Source organism: Platalea leucorodia (genome assembly GCF_965183815.1).
Source record: "Platalea leucorodia genome assembly, chromosome: 2".
Lineage (NCBI taxonomy): Eukaryota > Metazoa > Chordata > Aves > Pelecaniformes > Threskiornithidae > Platalea > Platalea leucorodia.
The window spans coordinates 95,273,815-95,289,621 of NC_138824.1; the positions used below are offsets into that span (position 1 = coordinate 95,273,815).

General features: G+C 36.6%; 1 protein-coding gene across 15 annotated transcripts in view; it reads left to right on the forward strand.

Annotated features, from left to right (window-relative positions):
* KDM6A (lysine demethylase 6A) overlaps positions 1 to 15,807 on the forward strand; it is a 159,968-nt gene that overhangs the window by 101,873 nt on the left and 42,288 nt on the right. For 8 of the 15 annotated variants that reach the window (XR_014230310.1, XM_082331346.1, XM_082331355.1 and 5 more), the window contains 9 exons: positions 821 to 914; positions 5,772 to 5,898; positions 8,671 to 8,769; positions 9,133 to 9,352; positions 9,915 to 10,049; positions 10,491 to 10,646; positions 11,298 to 11,393; positions 14,156 to 14,260; positions 14,874 to 15,269. Coding sequence is in view for 14 of the 15 variants with exons in the window: in XM_082331346.1 (XP_082187472.1) it covers positions 821 to 914; positions 5,772 to 5,898; positions 8,671 to 8,769; positions 9,133 to 9,352; positions 9,915 to 10,049; positions 10,491 to 10,646; positions 11,298 to 11,393; positions 14,156 to 14,260; positions 14,874 to 15,269 (1,428 nt within the window). In the remaining variant the exon portion in view is untranslated. The remainder of the gene's footprint in view (positions 1 to 820; positions 915 to 5,771; positions 5,899 to 8,670; positions 8,770 to 9,132; positions 9,353 to 9,914; positions 10,050 to 10,490; positions 10,647 to 11,297; positions 11,394 to 14,155; positions 14,261 to 14,873; positions 15,270 to 15,807) is intronic. The other 7 variants (XM_082331347.1, XM_082331350.1, XM_082331349.1 and 4 more) reach the window with 2 other exon arrangements.

The following is a 15,807-nucleotide window of genomic DNA, read 5'->3' on the forward strand; positions in this document are numbered from 1 at the left end:
CATTTAAAATACATTCACTGTCAAACAGTTATTGTTAGGGTAACACAAAGATAAATGCTGACATTATTAGAAAAAAATTCATCTATCGAGAAGTCTTAACCTTTAATATCTACAAAACAGCTCATACTGTTCCAGAAGTCAATAAAGACCACAGTCTTACCCTGGAAATGTGTTTTCTATATCAAGACCTCTTCATATAGGGCATGAAGAATTTTATGTTTCCATGCTTTTAAGCACACTTAAGCTATATAACAAATAATAAGATATGGAATATCTTCATTCTCTAGGCATAATCCATGGATATGTTTTAATTCTACATATGGTGGGACTCTTACCAGGACAACAAATATGTTGAAAAGGCAGTTCAAATATGCCAAAGGAAGGAGAGAGGCAAAATTATACCAGCCACCAATTACCCATGATCTTCATTTCTGTTACGAATTTCCTGGGAGGAATTTGTGTAGGGTTTTTTCAGATGTAGGCTCACATTCAAGCATTCCCCTTAAAAGCAGTATATTCATTTTTGTGTAAGAAGCATAATTCATAAATTAGGAGTTGACTAAATCTAATAATTTGCAAATTTCCCTCAATTATTTTAAGTGGTCAATTTATGTTAAATACTATATTTATGAAAGTTACTCTCTTACCTTATATATACGTCACTCATTAAAGCTTTCATATGCACTGTATGCAAAAAAAAACCCCAAAGTTTATAATTTTTTGTCAATGTGTTTGTGTGCTGTCAGTGCTGTGAAATCATTGCTATTGGTGATCTGTTGTAAGCTTTATGATTAATCCATTTACTTTTTTCCTTTTGCAGAGAAAGTATCACTCTGCAAAGGAAGCTTATGAACAACTTTTGCAGATCGAAAACCTTCCTGCACAAGTAAAAGCAACTGTCTTACAGCAGTTAGGTATGTAAAATTAACTTTTATTTTTCTCTGTGTTTCTTTTTTTTCCATCGTCGCCTTCAGCAGTGTTTTTTAAGGCTCCATTTCCAAAGTGAGTCTTAAACACTGAGTATGATACGTGAGATTTTCACCCAAAGTAGAATGCACAGGAGTAGATAATTACGTAAATAAGAGAGGAGGAAAAGATTTTAATTAAACTTACAAAATTAAAAAGCTCTCAGACTTGCTACAGTATGTGCGTTACAGGTTTTGGGCAATGAGGGGATGGTCTTTCAGAGAAGGAGTGCAGCCGTTAGAATTCTGTATTCTCTGTTCTGCCTCTGACAACATCCCTTGAATAGCCAGGCTAAATGCACTAAACCAAGATACTCTTCTCTGTTGCAGAACAGAAGAACATGGCAAATGTAAAATTTACCTTTTCTTTCTCTTTAATTATAGTACGTAATGAAAACCTATTTCTGTAACTAAAAAGTTTATCATCAGATTCCATAACAGAAGCCACATAAAAAGAGAAAAAATACTTTTTTTTAAATTGTCGTCTTCCATATTTATAGAAAGCTGATAAATCATTTTTAGACCAACATTTCTAATGGGTGGATAGAGTAAATGACTTTTGTCCTATACGCCTTATAAAAGTATTTCCACAATATTTTAATAAAATTGTTCAACCCAGTGCAAAACTTCTTCATTCACTTTCTCCATGTTCTTCATCTAATTTATTATTCTAAATATTAATTTAGTCTGCTTATGCCCATTTTTATTTTTCCCCCCCTTCGCATAGTGGTCATTTAATTCAATTTAGTAACTGGCACTAAGTTACGGGCAAAATGCTTTCCTTTTTTTCTGGTGCAGGTTGTGTATGAATTTGGAGTGGGCTAATTTGTTTAGCTTTTGATTCTTCTGTGTAAAATGACAAATGAAACTCCTGGAGGAGTTCACTGCAGGACTCTAGGTGCTGATCTTTTTGCTGTCACACAACAGTGTTGTTTATATTTCAGTATCCTCTTTGAATTTTTTTTAACTTGATGTTATCCCACCTAGTATAAATTGTCAGCAATTTCATCCAGAAAGGCTATATGTGTTATCAATGGAAGACAGGCTTCCCAAAATAGCTGACCAATACTTCTTCAACTCTGTTTGATGTATGTTGTCACATTAAGAGCAAAGGCTCACGGTTGTATTCATAAAATCCTACCACAGTTCTCTGTGCTAGCAATGAGAGCAGTGACTTTGAGAATTGTCTGCTATCTGAAAACTGGATTAACTCCCTTTATTCAGTCAGCATAGGTCACCTAGTTTTGTAGTGTGGGTAGCTCCTATGTGGAGAAAGGGACAGAGTGGTCTTAACTAGTACAGTCGAGGAATGATGCCATTTATTTTGCTCTTCACTGCTAACAGTGGTATTTATCAGAGTATGGTGTTTATGGCAGGTTTGGTCTCTAGCAGCTGGTAATAAAAACACCTCCTCAGGCAGCATAGTCCGGGTGGTGCACTGCTGCTTAGAAAAAATAATAGAAAATACCTGCCATCTGCCAGAATGCTACTGGCAAAACGCAATCAAAATAAATTTGTATTTCTGTGTTGAACTTTTTTTTTTTAACTCCAACAGAAAAATCATCTTGGCATGAAAATACCCTTTCTTTATTGTCTTTACTTAGTTAATGTTTATTGAGCCCGAGTTGAAATTTAAGTAACTTCAGATGTCTTGTGAGAGAATTATTAAAATCTTTGCTCTTGTTGCTGGTTTCCAAAGCAGATCACTGTGGAGGAGAACCCTGTGATTCTCAGATAAATACCTATCCGTTTGAGCTGATGGGTACTGACTAGTTTGGGTAGATGTAACATTAAGATCTGTACAGTTGGATAAGAGCAGTTTGTTTCTTCTTTTTTTGCCATTTCATTTGCTTTCCAAACAATAATTCTTTTCACCGCTTTGCCTAAAACTACATTAAATTAATGAGACGGAAGATCAAATCTGTCCTGGTATTCTTTCTGCAATTATACTCAGCAGTTGCATAAGGAAGAGTGTAAGAGCAGCATAAGCATTTGTTTAAAGGTTCTCAAAGCACTCTCCCAATAAATTTTGGCTAGGGACATTCCTACGTGGTGTCCACGTAATTGGATAAGCCCAGATGCTAAAATGGGGAAGAGGCTTCTCTCTTGAGAGACTGAGGTGTTGTTGTTTATTGGGGAAAAAGCAATTGCCACAAGTTCAGCATGAGAGTGGTTGATAAGCATAAAAAAAACCCTGCAGCATGAGCTAGGCTAGCACATCCTCTTGCTGAGGCAACACACGGATTTGTTACAAATTAGACTGTAAAGACTTGGAAAAGAGCATGGAACATTTGTGAAGTACAGACAAAACCTACGTTTTTGTTTATTATGTTAAAAATGCCCCAAGAGTGAACGAGTGGTCAATATGCTAGTTGAGAATTTGAGTTAGGTCTTGCAAATGGGAAACTGCACAGCTTACCAGGGTTTTTCCATCACCTTCTTTCTGTACGTTCTTCATTTTACGCGTGAGGAGAAGAGAGACCCAGTTTCCTTACCTGTGCTAGTAGAAAACTTTTGTTTGTTGTCCCTCACTCTCTTTCTTGCTTTCTGCCTTTTTCACCTCCCTGCACAGGAAGATAAAATTGGGAAGAAACCCTTGGTTCAGCAGTGAAACTAGATAGGGAGCGCTAGTTCTCATTTCTGTCTCCTAGAAATAGATTCTTTATTTTTATCAGTGAACCTCAGTAAAGATCTTCTGAAGATACAACATGTTATCTTTCAATCCTGCAAGGTTCTGATGAAACAGAAAATAGGCATCACCACACGACATTTCCAAAGATTCAGGAAATTGTTTAATGTCTTTTTTTACCCTTGTTTATAATCCCTGAACCATTACCTTTATCTCAGGCTTTGCCTGGCACTGCACCCGATACATTTATCCTTAGTGTACAGTTACGCAGATGCATTCTGATAACCACCGTCACATAAGCCTTTTTTTCTTAAAGCATGAGTGTTTTCTGTATGCTTAAGAACTTCAGTGACTTGGGATTTGAATCAAGATCATAGCTTGTTTATGAAGTCCATGAGAGAAAGTTGTGTATGTTACATGCCCCTGCAAAAATTATTGGGGTTTAACTTGATCCATCTTCAGGCAAGATAAAGTACTCTTTCCCCCCCCCCCCCCCAGCACTGTAACCACGTAGCTCCTAACCTGACATTTCTTGCAGTCCATGAAATATTCAAACTTCTGACCACAGTTTCCAAGTGATGCTTCATAAAACACCTTAGGCAAATGTTCAATAGATAGAATTTTCTTTTAGGTTGCCTTTTTCAAAGCTTGGAAGTTGGCCTTCTGTTTGCAAAAGTGTCGCCGTGACTGTTGACAGACTGTAAGCCCATGGAATAAAATATAAACTGTATAGAACAGGTAGAATAAAAATATTTAAGGTATAGTCTAATTACAGAGTGAAGTAAGGCTGCAAATACTCATCAGTTCAGTTCTCAGCCTTGCCTACTTTCTGTAGCATTTCAGATGAGATGTGAATTTGGTCTGGATCTTTTGAGTGGTATTACCTGTTCATGTAGTTAGCCTGTATCAAAAAGGATAAGCTTAAGGTGCTGAAGTTTAGCTGATGCAGGTTTTAAATGGACATTTAGTGCAGAGGTGTGTACAGCTCTGTAGGTAACTAAAACTTTATACAAACCTCGGATATTTTATGAAATAGGTATCATAGTGTTCCACAAGGGACCGTTTATAGGCGAGACGCTATAAAAACAGAGGGACAATCCGTTGTCACATCTTAAATTTTACCAACGTTGGCTGAAAAGCAGTGGATTGTTAAAACAAATACATGGAGATGAAGGAAACAGCAAGACATTGCTGACCAGTGTCGTATGTAGTGACTTCAGCAAGCCAGTTGCCTGTTATAAAGGATTTCCTTGTACTCGTGATATGAATGGCACTGAGATGATTTTGTGGCTGCTTAAAGGGATTCTATCTAAGCATAGAGGCAGATGAGGAGCAGCTTGAGAAGATGATGAAGGTGCTTCATTTGTAATGGTAACCAAGCCTTGCATCAGTGCTAGAGCAGAGATGCGTTTTAATAGCATGTAAAAGATGATACGGGAGCATGGATTGTGGAAGGCCTTTAGAGTGAGGATGAATAATTTGTCTAATATAATGAAAGAAAAAGAGGCATTTGAAAGAATATGATGTGTGGTTAGATGAGGAAATAAAATGATCTTTTCAGCAGAATTTGTTATGCAGATGAGAGGGGATTGCATTTGTCAAGGTGAACAGAAAGGATGTTTCAGCAATGAAGGTGAAATGACAGTGTAAGAAAGATTTAAATGAAGATATAAAAATACTTACCAGTGTTCTGTTTGGGAATTGTCCAAATGTAGATATGGGATAAATATGAGGATTTAGAAGAAAAGGAGTAAACTGAACATTATGTACAGATAATTGATGGACGTGACAGGGAGAATGGTGGCGTTTTTCACAGTGACAGGGAAGGTACCTGTGTTCAGAGGAGGAAAGAGTTAACATTTTCAGATTAACTTTTTATAGTAGAATATTGAGCAGTTCATATTTATGCTACTAACCTCGTAGAAAATTATTAGAACAAAAAAAATGCTTTAAAAGTACCTGAAAGTAATTTTGACATAGGGTCCTTTTGTCCTGTAATTTTAGTATAGAACTTCAAAAGTTTTAAAAGTTTCGTTCATAATATTATATGTAAGTGATACTGTTGTTTGATATTCCTGTTTTTAAAGAGGACCTAATGCTGCGAATATCCTGCTGTGCCAAAGTGTTGAATGGTCTTAGGGAATTTCACTTCTGCCATTTATGGATTCTTCTTGTAGGCTGGATGCATCACACCGTGGATCAGCTTGGAGACAAGGCAACCAAGGAAAGCTATGCTATACAGTATCTCCAGAAATCTCTAGAAGCAGATCCAAATTCTGGTCAATCCTGGTATTTCCTTGGAAGGTGAGAAGTGACTTTATAGACACTGTAACTATATTTGTAAATTTTTTGAGGATACTCATTATTGTGAGTATCTTACATTGTTTTTCTTCTTAATATTTTCAGAGGGAAAATGAAGGGAAAGGATGTATGTATCTACTGAAGTCTAGTTTTCTGGAAAGTGTATAAAAAGACAAGGTGCTAACATTTGGGATGAATATAGATTAGAAGTTGAAATGAAGTATGTTACCCAAGTGGTCCTGCCTTTTTTTTTTTTTTTTTTTTTTTTTTTTTTTTTTTTGTAGTTATCATTCAGTCTACACATTTACAGTGATCTGTGTCTGCCCTGCCTGGTTTTACCTGTTTCTTCTCCTCCTCCCACATCTTCTATTTTCTTCCTCTCTGCCTCCCTTCCCGCCCCCCCTTTTTTTTTTTGGTAAATGCTCTTTCCATACCTTTTTCACAATTCTTTATCTCTCTTATTTTCTCAGAACATCCCTTCTAATCTCAATCAATTTTTGCACTTGAAATACAAATATTTTCCCAGGTATACATCAATTTCTAAACAGCATATATTGCAACTAAATATTAGGCCAAGATAGTTCAGATTGATCCATTCTAATGTCTATTTAAGTGTTGTATTAATTCTGTACTATCAGACAGTAGTTTTTACTTGAAAAATAACTTATTCCAAGATGTAAATCATATAAATTTGATGACTTTTCTTGGTCTCCTTTTTAAGAAAATAGACTACTTTACACAAACCAGCAGTAACTCTTGAAATAATTATGTTTTGGAGAAAGCTTTGAGGACAGTTCAAGTCCATATGTGAATAGGTCAGTTCTGTTGAGAAATACATTAGAAAGGAATTATGCAAAAATAAGATTAATATCCTAACCTCAGTATCTTCTGACTTTCTTCGAGGTTCTGGTCACATACAACTGGAACCTGCTTTTGGTTTTGTCATCCTTATTATATTCCTCCAGCTGTTCCTGTAAGACAGGGCTCTTTGAGCAGCTGTCTGCAGGCTAAGGGAGGAACATGGGCACTGAGTGTGAAGGGCAAAGGGTTAGAGCAGGTGTGGAAAGAAAAAGGAAAATAGGCCACGGATCATCTGGCTCATCATCCACTCGACTGAAATCCTGTTTTTTCCTCAGTAGCCCTGTTCCACATGCCTTGAGCTAGTTGAGTTCTTACATAGCAGCAGGACGGAGCCAGGGCTCCATGAAGTACGTGTGCGCAGCTGCCGTGCTGCTGCTCCTACTGTGCCACGGCTTTCATGAGGTTAGAGTGAAACCTAGGACCATGCAAACAAGGGGGAGCAGGAAATGGGGGAAGAAAATCTACTGGAAGCATCTCTCATACTCTGCAGGGAGGACTAGAGCAAAAACGTTTCTGTGCCTCATTCCTTCAGTCCATATGCTGGCAGAAGGAGAGGAAAGGAACAGGGTTACAGGAGAGGAAAGGAACAGGGTTACATTCACCCTTCCTCTTTTTGCCTCCTCATGTATTCCCTTGTGTTATTCCTTCCTCCACTGGTTGTCCAAACTGGATAGCAAGTTGCTTTAAAGGTACCTTTCAAAAATATACCACCACCCCCCTCCTCCCTTACTGGAATAAAAATCCATCACCCTGTTTTAAGTTTTGTTGGGTGCTTAATGTTAGTGCTGTCCTAATCAGAGTCTTCATGTATCTGATAAACAGACAGATTGAAACATGTCTATTGGAACTTGGGTTAGATTGTGATTAAAATGGTTTTTGAAACATTGTATTCAGACTTAATGGATGTTTTAGGCAAAATACTGCTAGATTTTATTGTATTCCTTTCCTAGGATGCCTCAAGAATACATGAGAGAGTGTAGCATGTTTGACAAACCTTTGCCTCTACTGTTCTGCTTGGGTTTTATTTTCTACTAGAATAAATTTTCTGTTGTTATTTACGTATTTTGAAAGTTGTCAGTTCTTTTTCCAACAGGGAAAATTATTACAAACAATATAAGAAGCACAGCTATTGTAGATTAAGCTAGTAAACATATACATTATTTTTTTTTAATATTGTATTTATTTGAAGCTTTTCATTTTAAAAAGGTAGGTATTATTCCCTGTAGTATAATTGTAATTCTCTTTAGAGTTCTGATATTTCTGCTTATAGTGGCAGAATACCTTTGAATTTGTGTGTGAAAAATATTCAAGTAAGAAATTATGAAAAAATCTAGAACAGCAAGATTTTTTACAAAATTTCGTGCTCTATATGTGCAGTAAAACTAACTGATTTGTTGTTTGTTACTTGAAATCTTATTGAGATGTGACAAATGCACATAAACAACTTCCCAGGCAATCAGGAATCATCCTGATTGAGTTGGTCAATATCTCTTAATCTGAAACAATTCTTGTAGATCATGAAGTTTCAAAACCATTTGTTCGATAAAATAGGTAACTTAATTGTATCCTTATAATGCTGTCTGTAGTTAAATATAGTTCTTAATGACTGATAAGTTGTCATAAATGAAAAATGTAAGTCTTGAAAATGTGGTATGACTTCTGTTTTCCTTACAAATGCAGTAAGCTAGGGTTTAAGTAGTTTTGGTGTACTTTTCGAATAAATAATTAGTAATACATGTTGATTAAGATGTTTGAGTCTGCTTACGCCTGGTGTTCAAAAACAGCAAATGTTTTGGATTCATCTAGATGAGTATGTATTTGCATGACTTAACATTTATCAGATCAGGCTTGGTAAGCCACCCTCAATGATTACCTTCTATAAATATTACCAAAGTTCTTTTTTTCTTCTCCCAGGTGCTATTCAAGTATTGGGAAAGTTCAGGATGCCTTTATATCTTATAGGCAATCTATTGATAAATCAGAAGCAAGTGCAGATACATGGTGTTCTATAGGGTAAGAATGATACAGGGTAATACAGTGATATAATTCAATGCTAATATATATAAATAAAGAATATCAGCTTTTTAACTCTTGTGCTCTCAAGGGGACCGTAAAGCTTTGTTATTTATACCTTCGTGTTGTCAGACTCGTCTGATTTGAAGTTTAAATAAGAAATTTATATTTGCTTTCTCAATTTTTTAAAATACTGAATACGCTATGAGCTTTGCATGTTAAGATTTTGTGTTGTTTATGCTTATTACTGTGCTTTATATAATGACAAAGTTTATTATGGGTTTTGAGGGGGATGTGTATATTTGACTTGTTCATATTTTGACTTTGTTATTAATTCTCAACTTCACTAATCTTTCTATTCAGTGTGCTGTATCAACAGCAAAATCAGCCTATGGATGCTTTACAGGCCTATATCTGTGCTGTACAATTGGACCATGGCCATGCTGCAGCCTGGATGGACCTAGGCACACTCTATGAGTCCTGCAACCAGCCTCAGGATGCCATTAAATGCTACTTAAATGCAACTAGGAGCAAAAATTGTAGTAATACCTCTGCACTTGCAGCACGGATAAAGTATTTACAGGTAAAAGTAAAGTTTTAAGAAGCGGGAAATACTCTTCCAAATACACAGCAGAGGGGAGGGGAGAAGTAACACACAAATTTAACTTGCAATTGTTTGTGGTGCGTATAACCTGTTTTCGTGTGTATTGTAAGCATATCATAGCCTGTAATATTTTATTTCTTCATTTTTTAAGTGAAACTTAATTCCTTATAAACCCTATTTTGCACATTTAATCAAAGCATACTGTTTTACATCACTTTGCTTTTTTCTTTGTATTGTCTACATTTTTAAGTTCTCATAACATATAGAGAGAATACACACATGCTATCTTTCACTCTTGTTTGCAATTTCAGAAAAAAGGAATTATGAGACCTCTGAATCCAGAGCTCATCTTTGTTCTGATTCTCACAAAGGTTTATATTCTGGTTACCCTCTTTATACTTAGCACCTTTCTAAAACCCCAAATTTTAAATCTATCCTCTCTTTAAGACATAATTAGCTACAGCATTTAGGAAGATTTCATGGACTTGCTCTTACTAAAGTAGGCTTGTGTTAAATTTGCTTTTTACATAATTTTTCCTAGGCTCAGTTGTGTAACCTTCCACAAGGTAGTCTACAGAATAAAACTAAATTACTTCCTAGTATTGAGGAGGCATGGAGCCTACCAATCCCCGCAGAGCTTACCTCCAGGCAGGGTGCCATGAACACAGCACAGCAGGTGAGAAGTTGGGTTATGTTCTGCAGGTGCCCAGCTTTAAGGGTTCTTTACAATCGGTAGTGGTCAAGCTTATTTTATTGAGCACAGGACTGGCTTTTATTAATAAAAAGCCTTTGATTTATTTGCAAAGGGATACTAGATCAAGAGGCTCCCTATAATATGGGAGAAATATGGGGGTACCAATTTAGAACCTTTGTGGATTTTCATGATTTTAAAAGATTTCATCTTAAATAGAAATGCTGCAGTGGTTTAATAATCCCATGAAAGGTACACATTCCTCCATTGATGACCATATGGAAACTGATTTTTCAGTTATTGAGATCATCTTCAGAATATCTACTCGGCCCTTTTAATATATGTGGGCTGTTAAAATATGTAATTTAAAGGAAAGAATTAAGAATATATAGAACCATATTTTTGTCTTCCTTCTGTGATTCTTAGGCTTGTAAACCTCATCATCCAAATACTGAACCTGTACTAGGCCTCACTCAAACACCAATTTCACAGCAATCCTTGCCACTACACATGATTCCTTCTAGCCAAGTAGATGACCTGACCAGTCCTGCCAAGAGGAAAAGAACATCTAGTCCAACAAAGGTATATATTCTGATGAACTAAAGAGCCCCCTACCAAAATTACATGGAAATATGCATTAAAGTGATGCAGCATGCACAGAATTTGTGCTGTCAATTTTAATCCTTTGGCATCAAGGTGGGGAATGTTTGTAGGAATTTTAAAAAACATTTTTCAGTGATGTGTTTAATGAGGTTACAGTTCAGACAGGAAGGGCATAAGGGCAATGCAGTTCGGTGGCACTATACTACAATCATAGTTGTATAAATGAAAAAGTACAGTCATAGTCTGATGATAGAGAGGGAGACGATCATGTCATCCTGTCTATTGCCTTTGCTTATATTTAGAATTCAAGTGTTTCATCATCATGTAATAGTGTTACAGTAGATACAGTATTGAGTTTTAACAGTAGTGTACATTTAAGTTAATTGCGTAATTTGGTTTGATTGTTTCTCGTTATGATATTAGATATCATTTAACTTTTTCCTCTGGCTATTCTGATGCTGAATGGGAATGGTAGAATGAGACTTGGCATGTTTTAGTATGTTCTTTGTTTATATTGTTGTTCTTGAAACAATGACTAGTTCTTTCATAAATAAGATAAAATCTAGATAGTAAAAGAAATTACATTGACCCTTTGATAGTCACGCATTTTAATGTAATGTTTTCTCTCAGAATACTTCAGATGTTTGGAGCAGTGGCCATACAGTGTCACATCCTCCTGTACAGCAACAAATTCATTCTTGGTGCTTGACACCACAGAAATTACAGGTAGGTATGTTGGAGATCTTCAGAAGCTTTGATACAATTTTTGTTTCTTTCTTTTTTCCTTTTAAGAAAGTAAATCTGGAACGCTTTTTGGTTTCACATTTCTCAAATTCAATGTGAAATACTTCCCAAATAATTCCAACAGTGTAATTCAAGTTGTGCTAATATTTATGGCTTCTCTATGTGAGATTAGTTCTGTAGTAAAGTAAATAATCTCTAGCAGAAACTGAACACTTACATTGTATGAATTCTGTAATTTATAAAGTAAGAACATACAGTAATTCTTTTTTCTTGTGATGATTTAAAGATAGATATGCAAATTGCCACACTTGTGTGCCAAGTGAGTTCTGCTACTTGCTGTAATGTGGGGGATATTGAAGGAGGTGTGGTATTGTAATATTCTCTTTTTCCTCTGAGGTAGCTTCTTGTATCAAATTGCATAAACAAAATGCACGTACTACAAAATACAGTTACTCAAATGAAATCTTGTACTGCTTTTCTATATTTTATGTCGTCTAATGTATTTATATGAAATGCTAGATTTTATTTTTGAAATCTTGTTTCAAGTTTTTTTTGTTATGATGTTTTGTCGTCTCTTCAGTTCATTAGGGCTTGCAGTGAGCTTCAGCAGGAATTCCGTATTTTGAAAATCAGGCCTAGCTGGAAACTCTTACCCATGTATCACAGATACTGCTTTGGATTGCAAGGCAAAATAGAAGGGAACGCAGTGCAGAGACAGAAGGCATTCTGATTGACTGAGCAGTGTTCCCCTCAACTCCAATATAGTTCTTCAGCTGTTTCTGTTTCTGAACAATATTGGCTTTATTATGCTGCATAATTTTTCACTCCCTTCCCTCCCTCTCCCCCCACCTTCCTACCCCTTTGGTCCTTCCTAATCATTCTCTCCCTCCCTCCCTCCCTCCCTTCCCTCTCTCTCTCTCCCCCCCCCCCCCCCCCCCCATGCATTCTCATTATTTCTTTCTGCTTATTTTATATCCTCCTGCTTTTTCCCCTTTTTAGTTTCGCCTTTTTCCAGATCCAACTTCCTCCTCTAAGCAGTATCTAAGTAGGCTTCTGTATCTAAGTATGGTATACTAGATTTGCTGGCAATAGCTTGACAAGGTTCCAGCATATACGACTAGGAAAGCCAAAAAGATGCAATGCAAGAGGAGACCGAATAAAACCTTTATCACATCTTCTAAGCCAGCTTTTTAAAAGTGGCAGCTCAGAGGCTGGATGGATATGGCACGTAACACACACCAAATGGCTCAGCTAACAAAAGCAGAAGGGGAAAGGCTATGAGCCCCCGGGGCTGCAACATGCCAGTGAAGGAGGGATGGGTGTTGGTTCCACAGAATTGGTGGGCAGCAAGAACAGTGCTGCCCGCAAAGCCTCTGCACCTGTAGCACTGGAAAGGAGTGCAGACTTGCCTCTGCTGCCATATGTGCTAGGTCAGTCTTACTGATTCCTGTTACCCTATTTAGACATTTTTAAAAAAGCAAAACAACAACTGAAGAGCACTAGTTTTGGCTTCTGTGTACCTGGTGCATGTGCTCCCATGGAGATCCTGTTTTCATCTCGCAGTCATATACATCTATATATAGATTAGTCTTATTCATTGCAGTCCCCTACAGAGGGACTTCAGAATGGAAGCCACTGTTAATCCAGGGAGTTTGGCATGAGCCATTTTTAACCCCTTTTTCAGACAATGCTGGGTTTTGTTTTTTTTAGTTGATAGTTTGTAAATACAGTTGTTCAAAGCAGAACGAACTAGACTTTATTTAATACTCATACTTCAGTTCCATTTGTGTATTACTAATACAGCATAATCAAAGCAAAGGAGATAAGAAGGATTTAGAAAAGTAATACATGCAGGCCTGAAAGGAACTAAAGGAAACCTGGTTTGTGTTTGGTTTTGGTGGGGCTTGGTTTGGTTGGTTTGTTGTTTTTTGTTGGGGTTTGTTTTTTAGGTTAGTTTTTTGGGGTTTTTTGAAGGGATTTACAATGATGTGAAGTAGCTTAGTATTTAAGAACAATCAAGAAAAATGTCTATATGTCACCTTTTGCTTACCACAACTTTTGCCCTTCTCTCCAGACACCCCCTCCCTTCCTTCTCGGATAGTGCTTTTGTGTTCCACAATTTCAGCATTTATGTCATACCACTTAACAGCAGCAGACTTACTGGTAGAATGATGGTGCATGCTGAGTAGTTTAAAATGAATACAAAAATTAGATTTTGGGTAATAGATACTTAAATTTATCAGTTGCAAATGAGTTCAGTATCATAACTTAAGATATTGCTCCCTGTAATTAAGTTGTATAGTTTTCTGGGTTTGTTTTTTTTATATTTTCTGGAGAAGTTTTCATGTGTGACTATAGGTTGAATTTACTTCGTGCTGAACGGTTTCAATAAAAAATAGCACAGTACAAAAAAGTGCTAAAACATACATAATGATAACAAGAATTCTGTATAATCATACTTGAATGTAGTTTTCTTTTACGGTACAGGTACACTTAATTTTAGGGTGGTGGTAATATTTATACACTCAAATAATTTAGAAAGTTTCTTTTGTTTTAGTAACTAGTAATAAGGTTTGATTACAGAATAGTGTATGGAAAGATGTTTGAGTCTGCAAGAGAAATCTCAATCATGTTTTCAGCTTTAAAAGTCTTGTCTGTGGATAATTTTTAGTATTGTATGCAAGAAAGTTATTAAAAAGTACATGCAATTTTAATGATTTTGAACTGTACTGCTGTTTTTTCAGCACTTGGAACAGCTGCGTGCAAACCGAAATAATCTAAATCCAGCACAGAAACTTATGCTGGAACAGCTGGAGAGTCAGTTTGTCTTGATGCAGCAACACCAGCAGGTGAGAACAAAAATATTTTTCTCTTCTACAAAACTTTTGTTAGTAATGGTGTCTGTGTGTTTCTTGAATTCTGAAGAATTTCTATTGTACAGAGTTCTCATGCCCTTTACTACGTTACATTAAGTCATCGTTTTTTGTATGAAGTATTATTGTGGTTTACTGGTTGAAACATAACGGGTTTAGCTGTGTTTTATTATAGGGCTACCAGATAACGTAAAAGTTTTCAAGCCACACTTTCAAACTAAAGTGAGTGGACACATCTAAAAGCAGTCTTACTTGAAAAAATACTTAGTCATAGTAAGCCGTATTACAGCATATCTCTCCTCCTCTCATTGTTCACTTCTCTCTCTCTTAGTGTCCAACTTTAGCAGTAAAACGCTAACACTCAAACTGAAGAACCTAGAAGAAAAGTGTGCCGATAGCTTTACCTTAAAATTCGCTCAGCGCATTTGTGAGCATGACAGTCGTCTTATTTCTCAAAAGCAACTGTGAAGATCTTAAAATCAGTATAAAACTGGAATTGACCAGTGCAATAAAGTACACAAACGTTGTACGATCGTTACTTTTTAAACTCTGCAGCTAATGTTCTTGTGCTTTGTTCATCTTCCATTAGATGAGACAAACAGGAGTTGCACAGGTACGATCTACTGGAATTCCTAATGGGCCAACAGCTGATTCATCACTGCCTACAAACTCTGTCTCTGGTCAGCAGCCGCAGGTTGCTCTAACCAGAGTGCCTAATGTCGCTCAGCGTGGAATCCGTCCCGCCTGCCCCGGGCAGCCTATGGCTAATGGACCCTTTCCAGCAGGCCCCATTCCCTGCAGCACAGCAAGAACGCTGGGTAGTACAGACACTATTTTGATAGGCAATAATCACATAACAGAAAGTGGAAGTAATGGAAACGTGCCTTACCTGCAGCAAAACGCACTCTCTCTACCTCATAACCGCACAAACCTGACCAGCAGCGCAGAGGAGCCGTGGAAAAACCAACTATCTAACTCCACTCAGGTATACAATTTCAGTTTACTCAGAGTATGCTAAGGAGGCTTGATAAGCAAGTCACTGTTTGAAGTCTCTCATTTGTAAACACGTTTTCTGTTTCCTGAAGTTGATGACCTGGATGCAAAAAAACATACACGAGGTTAAACCTGCCCATTACATTCTAATGTTAAAAATCTGTGTATTAAATTAACTACTTTCAGGATAAAGGAAATGATCATAAATCAAAGAGGGTAGTTACATACTGCTCAGCTGCCTACCTTTGCAGAAAAGTTTCTTTAAAAAGGAATACTTATAAATCTTTTTGTTGCTTCTTTAATGTGAAACGTGACTTTGTTTTTCATGTAGTAGGAATGTGCATATTTCATGGGAAGCCAAATGTTGTAGTTATTTTGGACATTACATTGTCATCATGATGTAATCATTGCCCGTATTTTGTTTCCATATGATCTTTCAAAATTAATATCTAGCAATCAATCCCACAGAGTTACTTGCAGAAAAATACTGTAATGCCAGTAAAAATCCATAGGGATTAAAGTGTGTAAGT